The sequence below is a fragment of the Aythya ferina genome (genome assembly GCF_964211825.1).
Source record: "Aythya ferina genome assembly, chromosome: 6".
NCBI lineage: Eukaryota > Metazoa > Chordata > Aves > Anseriformes > Anatidae > Aythya > Aythya ferina.
In genome coordinates, this window is record NC_140303.1 from 12,371,145 (window position 1) to 12,395,482 (window position 24,338).

At 44.0% G+C, this 24,338-nt stretch overlaps 1 protein-coding gene and 1 long non-coding RNA gene across 2 annotated transcripts; both read left to right on the forward strand.

The window, feature by feature from the left end:
* Positions 1–17: 17 nt before the first annotated feature.
* Positions 18–13,118, forward strand: SPP2 (secreted phosphoprotein 2). Its single transcript, XM_084524796.1, has 7 exons — positions 18–194; positions 284–408; positions 1,721–1,843; positions 4,080–4,190; positions 6,103–6,157; positions 6,528–6,617; positions 12,900–13,118. Exons 1-6 carry the CDS (start codon positions 146–148, stop codon positions 6,605–6,607), a joined length of 543 nt encoding a protein of 180 aa, XP_084380922.1. The 5' UTR covers positions 18–145; the 3' UTR covers positions 6,608–6,617; positions 12,900–13,118.
* An 8,420-nt stretch (positions 13,119–21,538) lies between these two features.
* LOC311438939 lies at positions 21,539–23,966 on the forward strand. Its single transcript, XR_014694445.1, has 2 exons — positions 21,539–21,703; positions 23,366–23,966. It is a non-coding gene; the product is annotated as an uncharacterized lncRNA (long non-coding RNA).
* Positions 23,967–24,338: the final 372 nt, after the last annotated feature.

The following is a 24,338-nucleotide window of genomic DNA, read 5'->3' on the forward strand; positions in this document are numbered from 1 at the left end:
TGTTTAAAGTGCAATGTTTGTAGCAGAGCTTGGACACAGGAAGGTCAGGTATAGTATCAAGGCTGCATTTATATAAAGACAGGAACATGCAGTGGAAACCCTTGCTTGGAGAGGGAAAAGACCAGAGGATTTTGAAAGGCACACTATGAGGATCTTAATTTTTGTCCTCACGCTGACCATTTCCTTGTGTTCAGGTAAGTTGCTCAGTCCTTTTTCGTATGGTTCAGGCAGGAAAATCATGAGGTGACACCGAACTCCTAATGGATGTGTGTGTCTGTCTCAGGGTTTCCAGTGTACGATTATGAACTCCCCATCACAGAAGAGGCTCTCAATGCATCCATCGCAAGGATCAATTCTCAGTCATGGGGGCCAAACCTGTATGGAATTTTCAGGAGCCATGTTCGAAATGTAAGTGTGCTGACAGCTGAGGTCCTTTACTTTAAATATGTTTTATTTTGTTGGAAAACCATTTTTCACCTGATCTTGGAAACCCAGATTTAGTTGGACTTTTCTAATGTTTCTTGGAAGAGGGTGGTCCGGGGGCATTGTTCAAACTTATGGCTTTAAATATTGTTTGTACGTTGGGTTTTAATTAAAAATATTTTTGGAGTTCAAATTGTCTACCTCTTGAGTAGAAGCCTTTGAGAGCTGTCTTGTAAGATTTTATTCAAAAATTCATTCAGAAAAGAGCTGATGTTTTCAAATACCTCCAGCTGACAGCTTTGCTTTGCTTTGGGCATAAAGCAATCTGCTTTACATCTAATTGACATCTGAGGGTCTCAGCTGAATGTCTGCACTGCTAATTAAACAGCACCAGAAACACATCCAGGATTTTTTTCGCCAATCTTCATTTACATCACCTGTCTCCACACACCAAAACACCTGGTTTAAATATATTGTACTGGAGCAGAGTTAAGGAGTTAGATCTTCCTGATGTGAAGATGGCATGCCCACGTGCTTGGACATCCTTAGAATCATTCTGCTTCTATAGATGGTGTGTATCAAGTCCTCTGCAAAAGTGAATGGTGAGATAACTTTTATAGTGATCTAGTTTGGAAAAAAAACGTTCTCAAAAGCAATTGCTGAAAGCACTGTGGATTTGTTGTTGCTTGCTTGCTTGATTGATTGTCCTGTCTTGAGCTAAAACATTGATTAGGCTGTGAGAAGGAGAAAAGAAAAACCTGGTATGTCAACAAAAGCAATCAAAATCTAAGGCTTGCAGTGTGGCGTGCACATTGCCCATTAGGGCACACGAGCTGACAAGGAGTGTCTGTACAAGGTGCAGTAACTCAACCATTTGCAGTTGTGTGTTTTACTTTCCAAGCCATGTATTTTCAATAGACTTCCTAGCAGTCTAGATATCTAATTGGGTTAGCCCCTGGTTCCCACAAAAGAAGGAGGAGCAGCAGAAGTGCTGGGCTGCAGTGGCATTGGTGGGCAGCAGCATGTAGGGCTGGTGCTATCTATGCTCATCTGCTGTTTACAGTTACAGTGACTCCTGCAACGGGCTGTGGGATTTTTAGTGAAAGCTCTGTGAAAAACTCTTCTGTGTTACATTTACCAAATCTGCCTAAGAGAGTAATTCCTGAGCACATGCAAATACCCTTTGTCACACACCATAATCTGCTCTAAATTAGACACTGACCCATAACGCCCTTATATCCAGCTTCTGCTTGACAAAGATGTGAGGTGCTATTTGTCTTGACCTTTCTTTTACCAGGTTGATATGTGGAACAGCAATGATTATAGACTAGAGCTGCAGCTCAGCATTCGTGAAACCGTGTGCACAAAAGCTTCAGGAAGAGACCCGTTCACGTGTGACTTCAAAATAGGGCCCTTCGCGGTAAGTGCATCTGGTGCAAATGAGAAACCCCCCTCGGTGCAGGATGTTCTCAGGACATGTTGAAACACTCCTGGTACTGAAAAGTGGTTGGCCGTCTCAAAACAAAAACAAACACAAACAAATACAACCTGCCAAACAGAGGGGGTATCACGTGGGAAGGGGCAGTGTTGGGAAATCTTCCTGGCCGGTGGGGAATACAGGAGCTGCTCTGAGCTGACAAGAGAGCATGTGTGCCTTGGAACAGCATGTAGTGAAAGTGTCTGTGTGCTTTGGGGCCGAATCCTTCTTTTCCAAGTTAAGGGGTAGAAAAAATGATATTTGACCTGCTTTTGTCTATCACGCATCTAGGTAAGAAGTCAGGAAAGCAGGAGACAAGAACAGAGCTGGCTCTCTGTACAGGATGATGTGGGGCATCCTCACAGGCACAGCTTTGTGCTGCAGTAAGTAGTAAGGCCGGGAGCTGTATGTGAGGTGAAGATGATGTGTTGACTGCACAGTAGGAATGAGGAAGGATTTTGGCAGCCTTACCTCCCTGCTCTCGGAGCCAGGGTTTCCAGGAAGTCTAAGGGGAAAGCAGCATTATCAGTACTTTCACAGCAGAGGTGATATATCCAAGAAGGAAGAGCTCTGCTGATTTTCAGCTCTAACTTAGTGCTAAGGGGTGGCTGAAGCCTAAATTCAGTCAAATGCTTTTTCTCTACTAGGCCTTGATAGCGTGTTCATTTATGAACGTAGTGAGAATTTTGTATAGTTTTCAAAAGAAAACAGGGCTCACTTGTCCCCACTTAAGTGTCCTTGAAGTCAACAGATGCTTTACTGTTGGCTTGGAGTGCTCTTTGATGAGGCTGTGAAAGTACCATGTAAAGACTTAGTTTCCTATCTAGTGCTGATTCCCACCTTGTGCCAATAGTGCTATTTATATTTTTTTTTTTTAATTTTTAATTTATTTTTAGTTTTCATCTCTCTTTTCAACCTGAAATAAAGGCAGATCAGGCTTTTGATATAGCTCCTGCTGGACGCTGATTCTTAGATGACCAGCTTTAGTGTAAATACATCATCTTTGAATCTGTGCCCAGATGTTTTTGAAATATGGCTTCCATTGCCAGCTTCTGAGTGGTTGTGTGATGACTGCTAACACAAATATTACAGAACATGTGGGGTAGCTCTTGTGTCCCTGTGCCCAATATTGCTATACTATGTACAGTATCAGACTCCTAGAGAGCCTAAGCATAGTTCTTTTGCTCTTCTGAGTTCTTGTCTCATTTTCCTCTGCGACTGCCAAGTTTGTCCTTCCTGGGCACAGAGTTTAGGGAAGAGGAGGGATTCTGGAAAGGCAGTGGAACAGATGGTGCAAAGCCTTTTCTAGTAGATTGTGAGTCGTGCTACTACCTCAGGAGGTAGTTTATGTCCTATAGAGAGAGGCAAAGGTCTCTTTGGGTATCACTGCTCTTGAGCTAAGCAGCTTGTGTGTGTGTAGTTGGGACAACACAGAACTGATGAAAGTTGCCAAGTTTTCTTTCAAAGCACAAGAGTTGGCTGCTGTGAAGTAAGTCCCAATCCCACAGGTCATCCCAATCAGAGGGCGTCTAATTAGATCGACCTGATTTTTTGAGTGAATGTATAGATTCATCTTGATGTGTGTACTGAATATATTAATCACTGATTGATTGTGAAGAGAGAAATCTCCACCTTAGTCTCGACAGTTTGGTTGTTGAGAAGACACACCCCGTTTCTCTTCTTGTTGGTGCAATATAGAATGAAAGATAATGTGAGGATGTTTGTCTTCCAAACTTGGGTGCAGGCTCAGCTGGAGCTTCTGTCAAATCGTAGAGACAAATTCTTCAAAGGTAGCTCAACCTCTAGAGCTGGAGCTGCCATCACCATATCCCTGAATAACTCTCCTGTTTGTGATGCTACAACTGCGAAAAGGTTTTGGATCTTTTTTATTTTATTTATTTATTTATTTTGCTAACAGTAGCAGGTTCAAGGCTTCATACAGCTGGTATGCAGTTGTGGAGCAATAACTCATGTGCAGTCATATGCCACCAGAATAAAATGGCCTGGCTGCAGGCTGCTCCAAATATTCATGAGGTGTAGAGTCTTCCTTGAGTTTTGTCCTTTTGGAATTTGATTAATAACTGCCTGTAAAAATTTCCTTCCCCAAGTGAAAATCCCATGAGATAGTTTGTGCTGTAGCTTTGCTCCACCAGAGATGCTCTATTTTTATCTGTTGCAGCGAACTGCTTTCTGCAGAAGTGTTGTGGAAGTCTCTGGTGAGCTGATTGGGAATGTCACTGTGCAGTGCCATCAGGGCACGTCCAGCTCTGAATCGATGAGCAGCGAGGAGGTAAGGAACTGTTTGTTGCTGCTTGGGGAGCATAAAAATACTGCTCATTCTCTTTCAAGGAGAGGTCGGGTATGTAAGTGTGAAGGTAGGCTTCCCAACTGTCTCTGATCCTCTGAAACTGTGAATGGCAATTCAGGGCTTTTTATGTATCATCTCACTTCACGGTGTTCCCATGTTGTTAGTGGAGAAACTGAGGCACAAGGGGACATGGATTTTGCCCATGATTCATCACATCACTATGCCCCACTTCCTCCACCCTAAATGCAACAGTCACTGAAGTCTGGGGTGTTTTTCCTGTGTACTGCCATGTTGCCAGAGGCCTCTCTATCCCAATGGTGGCACATGGGATGGTGTCCTTTTTCTGTCCTTACTCAGACTTCTAGTCACCTCCTTGTTTTGTGCTTTCTGTGCTGTGGAAGCTCCTGGCATCTATTTAGGGGCAGTTGGAGGTTTTTGTCAGGAAACCGTATGTGATTTGAAATCCAGCTGTCTCCTATAATGCTTCACTTCCCATCATATGAGAGGTTTGACCTTGCTTGATGGATGCCTGGGGAGAGTGTGAATCTCTGTGACAGTCTGGCACATCCACCAAATCTGACACTCGTTCTCCACTGAAATATAGCATGTCTGTGCCTGGAGAACAGTGATTGGCACATCTTAGAGACAGAAACAAATATCGATGATCCTGGCTCTGTTATCATATCCCTCAGCTGAGCATGTAATCATAGGATAGGTGAAGAGGGTTTGCTCTGCTGAGATTTATGTTCCATTCATCTTTATTCTTAAGCTCTAATTCGGTTTATATGGTGTGACTAAATGCTGACCCAACTTGTGAATTTCTGCTAGCTGTTTTCAGACAATGCCATTTTTTTCCATGAACCGACACTTGAAATTGGATGCCTGCACTTACAACTCATATCTGCAGTCGGTATTGTGCTTGAGAATCATGTTCAGGGAATGAAACTAGTTTCACAACCAAGGTGCCAGAGGATATGGACAGCTTTTATTTTTGGAAGCTTCAAGTACCAAAGGATTCTGTGTTGCGTCCTCTTGATTTGAATTGCCAAATGTTGTTCAGAACCTCTGCTCAGAGTAAGGTAGTGAATACATCACAGGAATTCTTGATTTGCAGAGCAAAAAGACTGTGAAATACTGGAATCCGTAAGGTAGTCTTGGATGTTCGGTCTGTCCTCTGTGGGTTAAGCATAACTCTTGTTTAATTGGGCACTGAGTATAAACACTTGCTTTTACAAGCAGAGTTCTTCCTTTAACCATCTCTTAAAATTCTGTTCTGCTGCCAATATTCATGCTGGGGAATACATTTCCTACAAACTTAGTATGGAATAAATGCTAAAGAGAATTACTGCACATCAAAAAGAAAGCATTTCTGCAGAGGGCTGCAGCTCTTGCTCTGGAGGTTGTAACTCAGTTCAAGGGATCTCAGCTTGGCTCGCTGTGAATGGTGTTAGTGTAACACCTGTAGTGCCATGGGTATTTGGATAGGAGAGGAATTGTGAATCTTTGAGGCTGGGATTATATTACTGGGACAGGAACCTACAAAAGAAGATTATAGACAGCCTTTAAAAGAGTAATTTGGGGTAAATAAGTTAAAGCCATGTGTGAGTGCAACAAACTAATGCAGCTCTCCAAGTTCTGCTTTCTTGTCTGTACCTGCACTACAGTAAAGTCAGGTAAAGTATTAACGTACCGAAGATGTTGACCTGAGAGTCTGCCCTGCACAAGACTTCCATAGCAGTCTAACTGCTTTGCAATAGTATCAGCAGTAACCTCGTTTTCAGATAAATTTATAATGAAGTCTGGAATTACTTCAGTGATCACATAGTACCCGAAGAAATGAAGGTGAGCCTGACTTCTTAACTGAGGTTTCAAAATAAATTTATTTAATTTGCAGATGATGTTTACGGAGATAATGAACCGTGGCAAGTGGGGCAGCAGTCGCAGAGAAGGTAAGCCATTTCTGCCATGCTGGACATTCCTGGCACATGTCGGTTTGCCTTTTGGATCATTTGCTTGGCCATCTGAAGGTCATCTAACAGAGGGAGAAGAAAATATTGAAGACCAGCAGTTTGCTCAAATCACGTCCATCTTCTTTTTACTGTGTAGGGATTTTCTCAGGGAGAACGCAGCAAGGGCATTAGGCTGCAAAATAGGGTAATTCTGTGGTTTATAAACACTATGAAGTCCTTTTCTGAATTGCCAGATCTGTGCTCTCATAACCTGCACTTGTGTGCATTGAGGTTCTTATAATGTTTTGCAGAATGAATGCATGTAACACCCATTTATGTCTCCATGTTCTTTGTATATTTGTTTCTGAAGCCTTCTCTTCAAGAGGAAGAGGCAGCATCCATGGAGACTGGCATAAACCCAATCGTATCAGCTCTGGCAAGATCGAATAATACGGTTTAGGTGAGTACAGTTCAAAGTGTAGCTTTTATGCACGCTAGGTTTGCACATTTTGGACCAGAGTGGAAAAGTGGCTGCTCATGATAAAGGACCTCTTTGGGAAGGTGCTTCTTGGATGTAAGCATCTTAAAATCCATAGTACCCCAGGCATATATGGAACTTGCTTATGGGGAAATGCACGGACGCAAACAGCAGAGTGTTGCTTAAATGTGAGGCAAAACATGCAACTCCTACAGCTCAAAGGACAAATCCAGGAAGCACTTTCATAAATTGCCTGATTCTGCCTGGAAAGCAAGAGTAACTCAACTGTATGGTGAAATTAACTGGTGCAAAAAGCTAAGGGATTATAATTCTGCTCCCTCAATTCTCTCTTTTATACGGTTCTGAGAGTGGTTAAAAAGAGGCGTTTTATTCAGTGAGGCTGGGTTAAATGTGCAGGAGCTTTGGGTTTGTAGTCTTTGTGGATTAAGATCCATTCAGGTCTGAACTGCCTGTTTCGGGAATGAAAGCTGTTAGTGCCATGGCACTCTTGTGGGAGTTACCCTGTTCCATGTCATCAAAAGCACCCAGAGGTCTGAATGCCCTCACTGGTCTTACGGGCAGGAGCTGTGTTTTGGGGTGGCCATCCCTCATGCCTCTGTGAGGGCTCACAGAGCAGGGCTCTGACCAGTTGTTGAGGCAGCAGATGTTTTTGGTTTTCTTTTGTTGTTGCACCTGGCTGTTGCTCACTCTCCTCTAGCAAACCCCAGCATTCTGGTTGTGCAGGTAACCTGAACACTGTGCAACAAAGTCAATCTGCTGGCCTGAATTTGGTGTGGGGCTCAAGCTTTCAGCTATTATGATGTCTTTTTGTCTCTGCCTGTTCTGACTGGCAGAGCCATGTTTCATGTGGATGCTTTGTCCTTTTCCCAGTCTGGTTGCCCTTAGCAGGGGTGCATCACTTGACCGTGGGACCTGGAGTGTGCCCTGTCTGTGTACTCACAGGGACGCAGATGAGTTTTTAGAGTCCTGTACTGTGGGCTCCAGCAAGTCACCTGCCATCTTTGTGCCAGTGCTATCCTCCAGCCCACAGCTTGTTCTATCTATTTATGCTTTCAGGAATGGCCATGTCTTCCTGCTGAATCTAAAGCAAGAGGCCATGAGGTTCAGCAAACATAAAGTAAATGCAGCAGTAAGGTATCTGAGAGAACAAAGAAGCTTGTCCAGGGCAAGTTGTGAGGGAGGTGTTCGGAGCTTAGTTAAAGGGAATGATAGTGAAAGGCACTCACAATTCCCTGGAGCTGGCAAAACCTCTCCTACTGAACTACTTAGCACTATGTCTGTGTGATTAAAAAGGCTTCACACACTTGCTTGGGTACATATTGTTAGCAGGCCTTCGTCCCTGCAGAGGGACAGAACTGAATGCTGAATGTGTGTGGAGCTCAGTTCAGGCCCGTTGCATTTGCAACAGGAAAGTTTTAGATGTTATTTAGCAGTGATGACTCACCCAAAACTAACACATGTTTCTCATAAACATATCTGTGGCTAATCTATATGTGCTGAAGGAGACATGCCCCTACTCTCATACAAAACAGACATGAAAGGAAAATGCAGTCATTCTGCTAGGTCAGGTCTTCCTATAAATGCTTTCATTAAATCCATATGTTAGTTTAGTTTATCCATGAGCCAGTAAAGGTGATATGCTGTTCTTGTGCCTCTTACAGGAATCTCTTAACTTTTCTAACTGCCTTTGAACGTCCCTAGCATATGCAGTGGCATCCTGGTGTGCATTCTGTGTCCTTCCGGGTAGCTTTAATCCAAGGAGACAGTGTGGAAAGACTGAGGCTTACTGAAGAGTAGCATAAAATTGACTTTCTGTTCCAAATTCTGTTCTGGGACAAATTTTGTCAACGTGTGCCTATCATTGGCTTCTGAGAAGCAAACAGTCTCAGTCTGGCTGGATGAATTTGAGTCATACCTTCCTCAGCTAATCTTGCAGAAAAGTTGTTGGGAAGGTGGTCTGTGTTCTCAAAATGGGCTGACGTCCTTTTCTTTGCATTTGCAAAATGCCAGCTCTCTTAAGTTAATTCTTCCTCACTCAAGAGAAGCCACCCCCATTAAGCAGTAATCACGAATATTTTTGTTCCTGGACCTAATGCCTAACAAATCTCTAAATCAGAAACAAGTTGTGAAACCATCTTGAAAGAGACCATGAAACAAATGGGCTTAAACTGACAGTTCTTGAAGCCCTGTGCAGCTCCAGTTTTAATACTTTCTGTTAATATTTCTGTTCTAACCTGAAGATAGGTTGCCAGTGTCAATTGTGGAGCTGTGTTTCCAGCCAGAGTTCTAGTTGTTTGGCCCAACAACAGTTCAGAGGCATATACTTAAGCAGGTTTGAAGATCTCGTAGTTTTCTTTATTTTTATAATAAAAAGCTGCAAAGTCTGGAGCTGTGCTTGTTTCTCTATTTCATGTGTACCTAGAATTAAAGGGTTTTATATGCAGGTTAAATCTGGGGAGCCACTTGTACCCAAATTATTCCGTGTGCTTCAGGAGAAGGAGGGTCATTCATGACTTTTTTTTTTTTTTTTTTCCTCCTGTGTTTTTGCAACTGTGTGATCCTGGCTGGCATTATTACAAGCCCTTCTGTGATGAAGGCATTTGCTGGGTTATGGGAAATACCTGCTGTGTTTTGCGATGGCAGTAGCTCAGCTGACATATTCCCTCAGCTGAGCATATTTAGGAGGAGGCTGGGGAAACAGCAATTTAATAATAGAAGACTTTTATCTTTTATTCAAAGGACCTGTTGTTGACAGGAAAAGCTAGACACGTTCAGGTAACAAATGTGATTATTTTTATTTTTTTTTATGCAACAGAATGTGTAACTGCTGCAAAAATCACGAAGGCGAGTTGTTGAAAGAATTTTTCATGCTGGATTTTTCATTTTATGAACTAGCTCTTCTCTTCTTTTTGGCAACAGGAATTATTTCAGGAGAATCCTGTGCCTGAATCCTTCCCCAGTCTATGCAGAAAGCTAGGCTAAATGATCTCATTGGTGCTTTCTGTCTCTCTCTCTTTCTGTCTCTTTTAATTAGAATGTACTAAATATTCAAGAGGAAGAAATCAATGCAATTGTTACATAACGAACTCTTTCAGGTCTGCAGTCTTCAGACCCACTGGTCTGCCGATGCCTGCAGGAGTTACCAAGTTGCATATGAAAGAACCACATCAATGACTAATGAGCTTACTTCATTGACAAGTGCTAATCAGATTTTCTGGATTTATTTCCTGGTGCATCTCCGGAACTGGGGGGATTGTGAATATTACACGTCCTAGCTGTGGACTGGCCTTTCCAACAGATAACTCAGGCACACGAGCAGGGGACAGCAGGAGAGCCAGCTGCTGTACAGACAGCTGATCCTTAGCCTGCAACAAGTGTTAAGGTCCTTCCTTAGCCTGGCTGCAAGGTATGTGCAGAGCCCATCGAAGCTGTGTCAGTTGCCACAGTGTCAGCAAATGGCATGTTAGTAATGCAGCCTGTCCCCCATTGATAGCCTGCTCTGAAAGGAGGCTGCTTTGCACACCCTGTGATGAAAGGCTTTTTGAGTGTGCAGGGGTGTGTGGAATTCCAGTTTCCATTGAGCCGGAATCCGCTTAATGATGATTGCAGCTCTGAATCACAAAGAGGAGCCTAAAAAATGGCTCAACTCACCTAATACCTTGAACTCCAGAAAGAAAAGGGCCCCAGCACTCTGCTTTTCCAAAATCAACCACCTAAGGCAGTTGCCATAAGTGCAGGGTGGAGTCTGACCTATGACTTGTCTGGGGTCACCAGCAGTGCTTCATTGCTGCAAACAGGAAAATAAAGAAGACAGCTCTTGTTTTTGCTTGCAATATATGTGTAGGTTGTAAAGACTGATTTTTCTTTTGCTGTCATTAATCACACAGGGAATGTGTTTGTTTTGCTTTTAATAGATAATCAGATTCCTTCTGCATAAAGCCAAAGGGCTGTGATTTCCTGCTTGCTTTTTCTGTCTTTCCATAAAATGACCCTCTGGCTGAATTCTCACCTGGCATAGCTTGCTGCTGGCTGGGATGTGATGATGGCAGCTAGTGTGATTGTTACTAGCTGATTAGCAGCCTTGCAGAAGCTGAAGTCAATAGGTTGTTATTCTCGAGTTTTGTTTTTTTTTTTTTTCCTAATGGAAGAATAACTGGTAATGTTCTTCTGCTCGTACCCAAGAAATCCAGGATCAAAGCTTCCAAGTAGACTTGGATGCCTGTTTGTCCTTCATCCAGAAAAGTAACAGTGGGGCAGCGTGCATAACCCTCCTGGGGCATAGAAAGAAGAGCTTTTATCCCCAGTGTTCTCAGTAAGAAGCTGTCTGATTTTTATTTTATTTTTTAATTGTCGTGGTTTGTATTAGACTTTTTTCTGTCTTTTTCCTCTTCATTCATCCACCCCACTTTATCTAGTTCCCAGAAAGCAGCCTGTTGCTTTCTGAGGAAAAAAGTGACGCATCAGAAGGAAGGAACATTCCTGCAAAATGGGATCTGCTGTGTAATGCATGAGCTCCACATCCAGATCAGCTCTGAGTGAGAGCTAGAGCAATTTACCTCGTTAGTAGCAAGGAAGAAATGACAGGCTACCATTATATTCCTCTTGCCTTGGAGTCCGTGATAGCTAAGCTATAAGAGTCACCTGGCATTCGTGACATGCTATAGCAGAGAAGCAGCATGCCCTCGTGTGTTCAGAGGTGAAGGACTGAAACTGATACAGATCTGGGCAGGACCTTTTCCGATGCTTAGGTCAGATCACAGTGCAGGGATGAAGCAGACATCTAATGGCAGAAAGAATTGCTGTGACAGTCTTTTGTTGCTGTTCTAAGTGGCAGTGATTTTTGTCTTGCCCTTTGCTCACCTCCTTTAGATTTGTTTTCAAGGATTAGACACACAGCTGCACTGAGGAAATTGTTCCTGCTTCTGGAGAATGCAGAGTTTGGAGGATTCCTTAGACTTTACAGTGTCTTTAATGCTTGATTGCAAGTCCCTTAACTTTATTGCTAAAGAAAACCAACAGGACTGCAGTGGAGGAACAAAAAGGGCCCTCAGCTGTCTGCTAGCCTTGTGCAATACTGCATTTTGCAAGCACTGGAAATGAGCTTGTCAAAGAATTTGGCAAGCTGGAAAAGCTCTCTGGAAGTCCAGCTCCTGCTCAGGGCAGAGCCAGTTACATCTGGCTGCGTAGCTGAGGTTTGAATGTCCCAGGATATTCAAGAATCCCTCATCCTCTCTAGGCTCCTGGTTCAGTGCTGGAGCTCTCTTGGGGGAAAATTTTTCTTATACTGAGCTGGAATTTCCCATGTTCCAACTTGCTCCTGTTTCTTCTCGTCCTACCTAAGCACACCCCTGAGAGGAGCCTGGCCTTCTCTAAATCCTCCCACCAGGTAGCAGACAGCACTAAGGTCTGTCTTCTTGCAGCTTCATCTTCAGGCTGAGCAAACCCAGCTCAGCTCCATGTCCTATGCTCCAGGCTTCAAATCCTCCTCGTTCCCCCAGCTCTACCTGGGTCCTGCCCCAGCCCTGCTCCTGCTCAAGCCACTCTCAGGGGGTCGCTGTGGTTGCCGTTACCACCTGTGGGCATTCATTTCTGGCCCAAATCCATCCCTAAAATTTTACAAACAGAACTGATTTACAGAGAATTTTCACATTGCCATGGTGACAAACTTGATGAAAACACAGTGTAGGCTACAGACTGCTGTAGAGGCAGTCATGTGTTCTCTTGAAAAACTGATCTCAAATTTGTGCATGTTGTAGCTCTTAATTCAACTGCATTTCTCAGGAGACCATATATCTGCTTATAACCTCAACCACCTCTGCTTCAGAGACTCGCCAGTATGAGCTGGTTTGTATTGTATAAGCAATATGTTGCTTATTCCACTGTCTGTACTTTTTTCTAGCAGTTTGATTCTTTCTTTTTCCCCCCACTAATTAGCAATTAACACGACATTTTTGCACATGTGGTGTTTTGCATATGCAGATTTCTCTGTACAGATTCCTCGTGATATGGTTCTGATGCTACAGAAATTAATAAGCAATTCTGCGAAGTTAAATATATTTTTCTTGGGCTGGGTACATTTGCTTAGTTCTGTTGAGACAAACTATGAGCTATGACATTTCCCCCCCCCCTTCTTTCTTTCTTTTTTTTTTTTTTTGAAGGAGATTGGAGAATATGATGAACCAAACCTCAAAGATCCAGCATGTTGAAGAACAAACCTGACACAAATTTCCTTTTCTTTTTCAGGAAAATCTATTCTGTAATGAAGTGAGTCTTTCCTTACAATCACTTTAAAGTCAAATGGTCGTCGGATGAGTTCCTAAGATGCTATATGGGTACACCGGTCCGCCGATACCATTCTGGTGTGTTACAGCTCGGTGCGAGGACAGTCTCAGCCACCTCGTGTAACTGTGTCCAGTACATGTTGTCATCTCCTAACAATGCTATTAAAGGATCACTGTTCTATCTCTGTGTTCTGTATCGCCAGTTGCTTGTAATTTTCTGTAATGCTTGTAGCTAATTATTGATTCCTTCATACTAATAAAGGCACTTAATTCCTTTTTCTCCAGGGTGCAACAGCTGTGGACAAGGTATCCTGCCACAAATCCAAAGGCATGAGTTTTAGCCCATCAGGCATCTAGCTTTAATGGCTAGATATAGCTAAAATAGCTTTGTCTTTTCTGGGTTTGTTTGTGTTTTTTTTTTGTGTGTGGTGTGTGTGTTTTGGTTTGGCTGTTGACCTACCCAGTCCCACTACCAAGCTGTGTCCCTCAGTACCACGTCCACACCTCTCTTAAACACCTCCAGGGATGGGGACTCCACCACCTCCCTGGGCAGCCCTTTCTGATGCCTGAGCTCCCTCTCCATGGAGAAATTCTTCCTGCCATGCAACCCAAACCTCCCCAGGTGCTGCAGGTGCACTCTGCTTCCCACGATCAAGCTCCCTAAGCCACCAACATAGACCACTGAGCTCAGCTCATGTTTAAAATGCTCCCTTCTGGCAGAGTCCTGTGACTCTGTTCCTTTTTATAATTACAGGCCTTGTCAGGGCTTAACGCTTTTGAATTGCCTGGTATAAGCATAGGGTTGATTAGACCATTTGTTCTGATAGCTTGAAAGATGCAGTTAATGGGAGGCAGGCCTCTGGAGTTCCAGCTAGGTGTTTTCTGCAATGCTCATACTGGCTCTGTGCAAATCTGGATCAGAATAATAGGTGAATTTTCTGGGATGGCAACAGTCATATATGTCTTCCCATCAGGCAAAAGCATGGGTGGGAAGAAGGACTTCCTGAGCTGTTCTAAGTCAGAGCTGTTCTTCTTTGTTGCCTGGAAGGGATGGGTGGATTAACACACGAGCCAGCTTCAGCTGTGCTTGTACTTTTCCCTATTTCACTCCTGTTTTTCACTGCTCCCAACAGACAGTTTTCCTGGCCTAAAAACAATCTCTGTATTTTGCTGCCTGAGAGCAGTGGCAGGCCAATGCACTGGGGAAGAGGAGGGGAGTGTGGTTGCTACAACATCCTGATGTCATGGCACTGTATGCCTGGACAAAGAGACAGAAGAGACCACAGGGTTTGACAGTGGGTCTTTAGAGACCTGGCATCGAAAACTTGTCTTTGAGCTAAGGGCTGGCTAGTGGATGCCAGAACGATGAACAGAGCCTGACCATTGCTCTTTAAGGTACAGTGTGTTTGGAGAAATGACCATCTGCAAGCAAGCAAGAGGGGAGCACCAATTTCCTTCAGGAAGCTACCTTCAGCATCATTATCTGCCCTCTGAGGACAAAAGGTCAGTAGTAGGGATCTGTACATCACTCATGGGAAACACTGCCAGTACAGTGGGGTTGCCTCTGGCCTCCAGAAACAACCCTTGTGCTAAATCAGTGGAAAAGGTCTTCTGGTCTCTTAGCATTGATAACACGGACGTCCCGTGAGCAAAAACATCACAGAAGGCAGGACTTTGCAGCCATGCCCCTTGGGAACAGGGGCAAGACCTGCAGGTGAGCATCATGGTAGCATGGGCTGTCACATCTCCTGCTGCCTGATGTAATAACAGCAACAAAAGAGCAGCCCTCTCCAGCATACAAGAGCCACATATATGCTACGTGCACTTCTCTGCAGCGTTTGCAAAGTGAATGGTTTGATGCTTCTTTCCCAACAAAATGGATTACAGGTACTTGAAGGTCCCTGCTGTATGTATGCAAATACCTTCACATCGAGAAGCTGATGTGACATCTGCTGTGCAGATGTTTCTCTGGGGCTGCGGAGTAATTTTTTGTCTGAATTACTGAAGTCTTTCGTGGTCTCAGATCACTGGCTCAAGCACTTGTTACTCCAACACACTAATGATAGTTGCTATGGGTGTTTCCTTCCAAGTCCCATGTCTGAGAGTCTGGTCTGGAATACCATAATCATGTCCAAGAGCAAATATCTCCTCAGTGGGACTGAGGCATGAAATCATACTGGGGTCCTGGTTCTGTTCGTATTCAGTCCCATCCTCACTGCTGTCAGCTCCTCACCTCCAACTGCACTGACAGACTCCAAAGATGCCAACCTTGGAGGGAGACAGCTTAAATGGAGAAGTTTATCATCGAGCCCTTTTTGCACTCCCGCACCACGAAATATTTTGACATACTGTCCATCTGTGCGGCTGGCTCTCCGTGGCCCCTCTCTCCAAGCTGTTCATTACAGTAACTTTGCTAAGTGAAAGCCAGGGTGTTACGTGGGAGTTTGCTAGCTTTGAAAGTAAGTAAGGTAAGATGCTGCCTTTCTCCTATACTGTAAAGGGACACTGGAGCAATCAGACCGGAGCTTGCTCCATGCAGAGACTCTGTGGCAGTTTGTCTGAGCCTTGCCTCACCAAAAGGTGAAAATGCGGTCACCCTTTCGATGCAGAGCAGCAGTAATTGTAGGACAAGGAAAGAAGCGAGGGTTTGTGATGATTTGGACTTTTCTCCCCTCAAAGTTATATTTTAAGTTGCTTTATTGATTAATTTGCTTGGAGTGCCTGAAGTCAGAAGAAAAGGCTTAGCATGTGGTCTGAGAATAGTGCAATAATTTGAGGAATGAGTAGGAACAACCAAAGCTCCCTGCTGTGGCTGGGACAGCATCAGGGTAACTGTTCCTGCACGTAACAGTGAACAAGCATGTCCTATGCAGACCTTCAGCATCTCAGTTTGCCCCTGTGGGAGGAGGAAACCTATTGAATTTTTACTTTCTGTGAAAAGCTAATAAAAGCTGCACTCACAACAGAATCACTCCTTTGACATGCATTTTTTCTCTCTCTCTCTCTCTTTTTCTTTTTTTTTTTTTTTTTTTTTTTTTTGGTGTGTGTGTACACCCCAATAGTTCTTATGCTGGCAGTGTCTAAGCAGGAATCCCCATGGTGTGGTATTGATGAAGGGTAACACCATACGGTGCTGCAAAAAAAACTGTTCTCGGTTCCCTACCTGCCCTTCTATCAACGCTTGGGGAAACACAGTGGGATTTGCACTCCCAGGTGGCACAGCATTTCATGTCCTAGACCCTCTCTTTGCCATCACACCACAGATGCTCGGTGATTATAGCTGCACAGAGTGCATGGAAAGCGTGCTGGTGCTGTGGTAGCCCCACAGCAAATTTGTTCACTTGGGCTGGCTGGGAATGGATAGAATTACCAGCAACCACAGGGGTTCAGTGCTGCGTGAAACTAGTCTAGAAAATTTCCCGAGGGCAGAGATCATCTTGAGCAAAAGCTGAATGGAACCAAGCCCTTGTTCAAAAGCAGCTTACTGCTCATCCTGAAAGAATGTGGAGATTTCCTGGCACACGCTTCACTGTCAGCAACTTAATCTCAGGTGGGTGACAAAACAGACTGACCCCTGGATGATCCCTCTGAAATGAAGGATAGGCCTTAATCGCCAAGCCTGTTTCCTGACTCAGGGCAGTGAGACGTTGGGATCAGCACTCGAGCATTTTCCAGCCTTGAATCTACCACAGAACGTGCAGCTCTCAATGCGCCTGCAAGTGCAAATTCAGCACAGAGGCCTGGGAGGGCCTAAGGAAACACAGCTGTGCTAAGGATGGAGCACATCCCTCACGGCAGCATCAGCCAGCAGCTGATGGGCATCAGCATTACTGATAAGGCTGTTGGTGAGCACGGATGGCCACTTCTGCTCCCCGCTGGTAGTGGTGCCCACTAGGTGTCAGAATTGAATAAATGCAAGGCTGACAGAGGGGAGAAAGGCTATGAGTTTTCAAATTCTTCTGAGTTTTGTTTTTTTGTTTTTTTTTTTTCATTTCTTTGTGGTTTCTGTCCTGCTGTGCCATAAAATGACTTTTGGGGAAGGAGGACCTGTTTGTTTAGATGGTGAAGAGAATGGGGGAGGAGGAAGAAGAGGAGAAATTACAAATGAAAAAATCCTGGCCTGTCTAGAGCGTTTGTTTTACATGTGGGAGCCCTGAGTTTAAATTCTGCTCCAGGCACAAAGGTAGTTTTGCTTGTTTTTATCTCCAAGGACAGTAAATGCTTCCCTTTCCTGCATGATAGCTGATGCGTTTTGGTAAAATGTCTCTTAATCAGATTTCCCATCCATCCCTTGCATCGGGCTGTGGGCTATAAGATACCTTTGGTAAGAGGGGAGCTACTGAAACGGTGGTTGCGGAGAGGGTTTAATTTTAGAGCTGCAGTTTCTAGAGCAACAAGTTCAACATAGGGCAGTGGGACTTGAAGTTTTTCTTGCACAGCTGGGTGGAGGTTTCTCCAACTGGGTAGAGCGTGGTCTGTACTGAAAAACAAAATAAAAAAAGGAGGCATAAGGGTCTGCTTTCTGCTTAGGTCTAAGTAAAGGCATTCCTACGTATTTACTCCTGACCTGGAGCTATTCGTATTGCTGCTGTGACACCACTGAGCTGCTCACCCACCTCTCCTCACCCCTGCTCCTACCTCTAGGTTCTCTAGTTCAAGATCTCAGCTTATTCCCTGTAGCTGATTAACATCAACAAGGGCAACCATGATGGCTTTTAAAGCTCAGGTGCACCAGTTAATGCTTACCCAACCTGGAAAGAAATTGCTGCTACCTCACGTTTGGCAGCTGCCACTGTATTTTCTGTTTTCTGGTGGCTCCAGTACAACTGCTTGATCCTGGCAGCTTGTTGTGTCTGTCGTGGTGCATTCAGGCCTTGTGTCCTCTGCAGGAAGCAGAGATCTCCAGAAACCACTGGATTCTTGAACCTCAGACCAGTTTTTCTGAAGGAGCTTCTGTGCCCATTGCTGAGGGGATTTTGGGGGCTCAGCTGAAAGAGCTGCCATGTGAAGGCCCAAGAAGGTCTCCCAGCTGGATCTTGGCTAAGGAGAGCTGTTCTCGTTTTTTCCAGTGGCATGAAGGAGTGAGCTTCTCCTTTATGATATTCTCATGTGCCTTGCTGGCTGTTGGCCTCAGGCAAGGTCCAAGAGGACTCTCAGGGAAGGAGGCACTTTGCTGACCTGGCCTGGGCTGGTTCTTCTCTTTCCAGAACATGATGTTCTGGAAAACCTGTTCAAGTTTTCTTCATGCTGTTTCTGTGTCACTTTCTTGGTGAAACAAGAACTTACAACCAGCGATCTTCATGGAACATAAAACTCCAGCCCTGACTTTGTTACTGCTTCCTCACTGAGCTTTAATTCTGAATCTTTGGTGGGTGTTGCCTGTTCTTTGTGACCGTCTGCATTACAAAACTGCTATTAGGCCACTGTTGGAAAACGGTGCTGGAAAAGGAGGCCTGAAACATGGGCCTTATTCTTTCAAGGAATTTAAGCTCCTGGAGTTCATCTGGACGTTCATTGCAGATTAAGTCACGGGGAGGCTGAACTGGAACAAACAGAGAGTAAGATGGAAACTGGGATTTTTTGTTGGCCTCCAGAGACCAAACCGGTTCAGGGCATTAGCTAGCTCAGAGACTTGGGGTTGAAGCAGGAGACCACCCGGAAAACCACAGAGTCTGGCAGGATCCCAGGGATTACAGGCAATGATTAATGTAAGTTTAAAGAGGATCTTATGTGCTTTTGGAGACTGAATCTTGTTCTAGGCAGGAGGGTAGGTGCTGTTGCTAGCTGAGCCTCTGGGTCTGGAATAGGTAATGGAGGGGGGGAAAAAGTGCCTCCAAAATTGGAGGCTGTTGATTTAAATGGGGAGAAGAAAAAAAAAAAGGAAGAAAAAAACAACAAAACATAATCTAATTGAAAATAGGCACTGAGCAGAGAATTGGCAGTCAGAAACATTTGAACCTGGAATTTAAGCAGGAGTCCTTGCATCCACAGCAAGCATCTTGACTGAAATTTTCTTGGGAGTACACCTGGAGTATAGAAATATCTCCGTAATGAGGGAGAATACTAGAGAAGTGAAATAGTCATGATACAGGTACAAGGTGAAGGAGAGTCACAGCTCAAAAACTGGCATGGACAAAATTATGAAGTGAGTGGGCAGCACTTCAGAAGTGCATCTAGTGCAGAGGTGGTGGTTGTAGACAACCTCTGAGGCTGCAGTGAATAGTTCTCTTGGGGCCTTACAAGTGTATTTCTTTTAAAAAGGGCTACTTGACACCTGTGGGTTAGCAAGCTGGGGCAGTGAAAGCCTCAGTACCAACCTCCTTTTTTTTTTTTTTCCTTTATGTGTTTGGAAGGTTTTTAATTGTCTGTGGGATTTGAATACTGAAGGCAGTTTTGTACAACAGTGAGAAAATGCCATCAAGAGTGTTTGCTAGGTATTTTGTGAAGAGGAGTAAAAATAAGGGGAAAAAAAAGAAAAAACACCTCTGGGATGGTTTCTGATGCAGGGGCCACTAAAGATTATTTTATACCATTCCTGCACAGTGCAATGGTCTTCCAGATTATTTTGAGGGGAAGTAGCACTGAATGTATGAAATGCTAAAATTGATAGTAAGTTTTTGAATGGATTGGTTTTCCAAGATAGCTAAAAACTGGTGAATTGCAAACCTTTTATCATTTCAGCATCTTGAGCTCCTAAATGTTTTTAAAAGATTTACCAGTCCTGATGGTGAATTTTCTGGTTGGAACAGGCAGTATCAAAAAATAACCCAGACCTCACACCCTCTTTCCTATCAGAGAGAAAATGTTCCAAATAGATGAGGTTATTGCATCAAGAAAGACTGTCACAAGAGCAGTGTTCCAAGCCTGCATCTTTCAAAGGGATCTGTAGATGTGCAATGTGTTCAGTGAACCAGAACAAGGGTTTCTTTTCCAGAAAGCTTATGTGTCAAAGCCTGAAAATGTATCTGGGTGTATGGGGAAAGACCAGAAGTGAATGGGGAGGTGACTCCAGTTCCAGAGACCATGCAGAGTCAATAGAGTGGTGCCATTTACCTCCTGCCATTGGAGCAAGGCAGCGACCTCTTTTCAGCATGTGAGCATAACCACTGTGAGCTAGGCAAGGGGGATCTATTCTGAACCCTATCTGGTCAGTAAAGTAGGAAGAAGAGAGGATTTCCAGGAGGCAGGTGTGAATACATTCAAGGGATTCTTGGGTGCTGTTGCTGTTAAACCTGTAGTTTGAAGAGTGTCACAGATTTAGTAGGTTCACTGCAAGACAGTGGAGAAAAAGCCTCTGGCTAAAATACTGGACCTTGGCTTTCTGCCCCGATACATTACTGAATCTTCTTTAAAATAACTATTCATTATGACTATTTCATAGTGAAATGTCTATTTCATTGCTATCTGTGATTGTATAACAGACTATGTTCTGACACTTCTGAATTTCTCATCCTTCTCTGGCTGAAACAACTCTGCTAAAAGTTGCCAGTGATCTAGTTTTCCTAAAAACCCTATTTTTAGGAGAACTTACTATTTACTGAAAATGTTGCACGGTCCCACTGTGAACAAAAGCACAGACATTCAGCGTGGTGCTCTTGCCTGTCATCAGTTGACATTTGCAGTGACATCTGCATTCTCTCTGCTGGAGAACGGCAGCTTGGAGCAGAGGATTGGAGTTCCACTGGGACATACTGGTAGGCTGCAGTCGGCCATGGTTTGAATGTGAATGCTGCCAGTGATTCAGGAAACTCCATCTGTTTTGTATTCGTATCCATGCTCTGTTTATACTGCAGGGCTTTCGGCCTGGCCCTGCAGGGGTTTAAGAGGCCACTGTGTCCCAGAGCCTGGCTTGTAGGAGTGGAGTGTGACCTCAATAGGCACGTCTGAGCTCCCAGAGAAACTGAAAGACTTGGCCCTGGATTTTAGAACTCTGGATTTTTAATCTCTTTGTCTGGGGTACTTGATGCCAGGGCACCAAGTCACAGAATCATAGAATGTGAATTGCTAAAGGGTGCTCTGAGTGGCTGGGTCTATATAATCCCATATAATGCAACTACAGGACATGCAGTTGTATGGAGATACTGCTTCATACAGTAAACAAACGCTTTGCAATTATCAGAGAGACATATATACTTGCTGGCACAGAGCTCTGCCCGGTTTGTGGTTATTCATTCTTTTGAGCCCACTTTTAGAGTAGAATTAAACAAGTCAGACACCATCTGGTTCCAAGACACTAAGTTTAACAAAAACAATAATAAAAGTCTGTCTCCCTTTTTTTTTTTTTTTTTTTTTTTTCCCCTCCCCTCATCCTGGTCTTCACTGATTAGGGACAGCCAGTTCAAATGTGCAAGTAAAATACAAGCTGAAAGGCAGGGAGATGAGGCAGTTCTGAAACTAGGTTAGAGATTAAACGAGCCTGATACTTGGCAGCTGTAGGCAAGGTTGAATTGCCCTAGGGAAAGGGCTCAAAATGATTAATGAATTGGTGTTATTAGCCTATCATGGGATTGCAATTCTGTTTGAATCCTGAAGACTGAAATTGAGAGAAGCTGTGTGGGTGTGAATGATGTACTGTAGAAGAAAGCTCAAGAACAGTTTCCCAGAAGGCAAGTAGATCCCTTAAGGCAACCTCATGTTTGTTTTACTGCACCATGTAGTCTAAAATATGCCCTTCACTACCAGTGGATTGATTCATCAGCTGATACTGGGATTTACCATCTGCAAAGCTGTCCTTTCTCAGTTTAGGAGGCTCAGGAAACAAAGGAGGTATGTCATTTTATGCATTGGTATTTGCTCTTGCCTTCACTGCTGTCTATCAAACACCTAAGCGGAGCAGAAATTTTGGTGTATCAGGAACCTTGGGTCTCCTTGGCTACCTACTGCTTTCTGGAACCTTGGGGTTCAGGTCTTGTTTTGCTTTTTCCTGGCTGATTCTTACTTCAGTAAAGCAGAAAGTTGGTGTGAGTTGTTCAAATAACAGCTAATGCTGCAAGCGGTGCTGTTGCAGTCTCAATAAGAGATCAATCTGTGTACACCTGCCATCAACTTAGAGAGGGAAGATTTCAGAGCCTGGAGACTACTTTGTGCGAATTTGTTGTATCTGCTGTTAGATTAATAGGTTCAGGCTTTGGAATGACCTAACTCTGCCCTTAAGGGTCTTTTGGTTTTTGTTTGTTTTTCCCTAATTAAGTATGCAAATACAGCACTGTTGATTGGGTCCAAATGCTTACAGTACAAAATACTTGTACAAAAATCAAACTCTTGTTGATGAGGAGTTAGTTCAAAGAACCAGTCTCTTCGTTCCCATCAAATGACTTACTTTCAGAACTGCAGACATATGCATTGGCTTTCTGCAGCCAGTGTGTCCTAACGAGTGGTTACCTCCTACTGTGCAAGCTTATAGCAAAAGCTATTTGAATTGCACGACAAAGATGGTGTTTCCAAGAAATTGCAGCTGAGAGGGACACCTGGAGACTAACTGTGTATGTTAATATACACATATATGTATATAGGTATAAATATGTCTCTCTAATACCCAGAAGATTTTCTTCTCCCCTTTTGCTCTCAAGTTCTTCAGCTGTAATTGAATAGAAGGACACTACTGTCTAGAAACCACACAATACAGCAATGTCAGGTACCTTCACTTTTTCCTTTTTGGCATGAGACACTTGGTTGTGGCCTGGTACCTGAGGCAGTGTTCTGAGAAATATGGGACTAGGTAGTTTTCCTGCTTTTGCTGCTAGAGAATGAGGCAGCTAGCTTTGCAGCCCTATATTGCCTCCAAGAGCTGCACATAAAATCAGCACTGTATTCCCAGAGGAAGGTCATTCCCAGGGTTATATCTCCCAAGACAATAAAGTTGTATGGAATGCATTCTCAAAGGACTAGGAGGTGGATTTTTAAGCAGTCCTGGGTTTAGTCTTGAGTAGCAGTGCTGTAGAAAATATGAAAATGTAGGAATGAGGCTCACGGTGTCAGCGTTATCATAGAATCACAGAATGGCTCAGGTTGGAGGGGCCCTTAAAAACCATCTTTTTCCAACCCTTCCTGCCATGGGCAGGGATGCCACCCACTAGATCAGGTTGCCCTGGGGCCTTGTCCAGCCTGGTCTTGAACACCTCTAGGGATTAAACTGAAACCTCCTGGACATGGAAAACTGCTAAGTGCCATGCAATCACGATCAACCATGTAACATTAGATTGTTGTCTTGCCCTGATGAATAGGCTGGAAAGCACTTGAGAGCAAAGATCTCTAGGATGTATCATCATCAGGAGTCAGAGACAAAAGAGCAGTACAGAAGCCAAGTGCACTATGGATGGTACCTGCTGAGATCTTGGGGGGGGAGGGGGAAGAAGAGAAAATGTTGAGAATGTCCTCAAAATTCTTAAAGAATTTGGTAATTGTTGTAGCCCCCTTTCCTCTTCACAGACTCATCTGAAACCATTTCCAAGCTTCTGCAAGAGTACACATTGCAAGTTCACTGTGATGCTAAGAACGAGTCGGTAGCGCAGCTGCACTTCATGCTCTTTCCTTGCCTATATGCTGCTTTAATTCTGCTGGATGTGAAATGCATATCTCAGGCCATGGGAAATGCTGACTGTTGCTGAGTTTGATTTTGGATGCCAAACTGTGCTTGCAATTTGAGCAAAGTGAAGGATGAAAAAATACTGTTGCTTTGCTGATCCAGGCAATGTGTTATACAATTTCACTCGCAGCATCCAGAACCTCCTGGGTACTGGACAGAGACTGCGGAGCTGCTATAGTGGTAGGGAACATGGTCTGAGGCGTAAGAAGCTTGTCTGGCCAAGGGACCATGGGCTCACAAATTTCGTCTTGGGGCTTTAATTTCTAAGTCCATCCTGACCTTCCCTCGTGTTTCCATTGATACCTGTCCTAGGTGAGGGCACAGTGATATTGGAAATTATTTAAAATCTGTATTTCCCTGTTCATTCTGGTCTTGCATTGAAATGTTTATTAAATCCTTTATGATGCTGAGAATTAAAACAGCTTAATGGGTTGTCACTTCAAATATGTGTTACTTTGGCATTTGCATAACTGCATTCATGATTTTAGCACTTAACCCGAAGTCACTGCAGAATTTGTACTTCCTTGCCTCACCCAGTGACTGAAGGCAGCGATGGGGGTAGACTGCAAGAGAAATTTGTAGCAGGGTTGACTTTCCTGTGAGGTGGGCAGGAATGTTCTCCATGCTGGTGTAAAAATAGGCTGCTTCTCGTTCAGCCAGGGTAGTGAATCCGAAGCAAACTCGAGTCTGTGGTCCTCCCACTTCCCTTCTTTCCTGGCAGATACTACAGCAGTAACAGCTGCTTATGGGCCTCCACTCTAAGAGCTGCTTCTTCAGCCTAGGCAGCTGGGATCTTGCTCCAGAAAAGAAAAGGCT

Bases quoted from the DNA above. Each gene is read 5' to 3' on its own strand.
- SPP2 (XM_084524796.1), top strand. From the start codon at position 146: ATGAGGATCTTAATTTTTGTCCTCACGCTGACCATTTCCTTGTGTTCA. The intron at 409-1,720 runs GTAAGTGTGCTG...TTCTTTTACCAG, and splicing joins TCAGGAGCCATGTTCGAAAT to GTTGATATGTGGAACAGCAA. The intron at 1,844-4,079 runs GTAAGTGCATCT...TATCTGTTGCAG, and splicing joins TCAAAATAGGGCCCTTCGCG to CGAACTGCTTTCTGCAGAAG.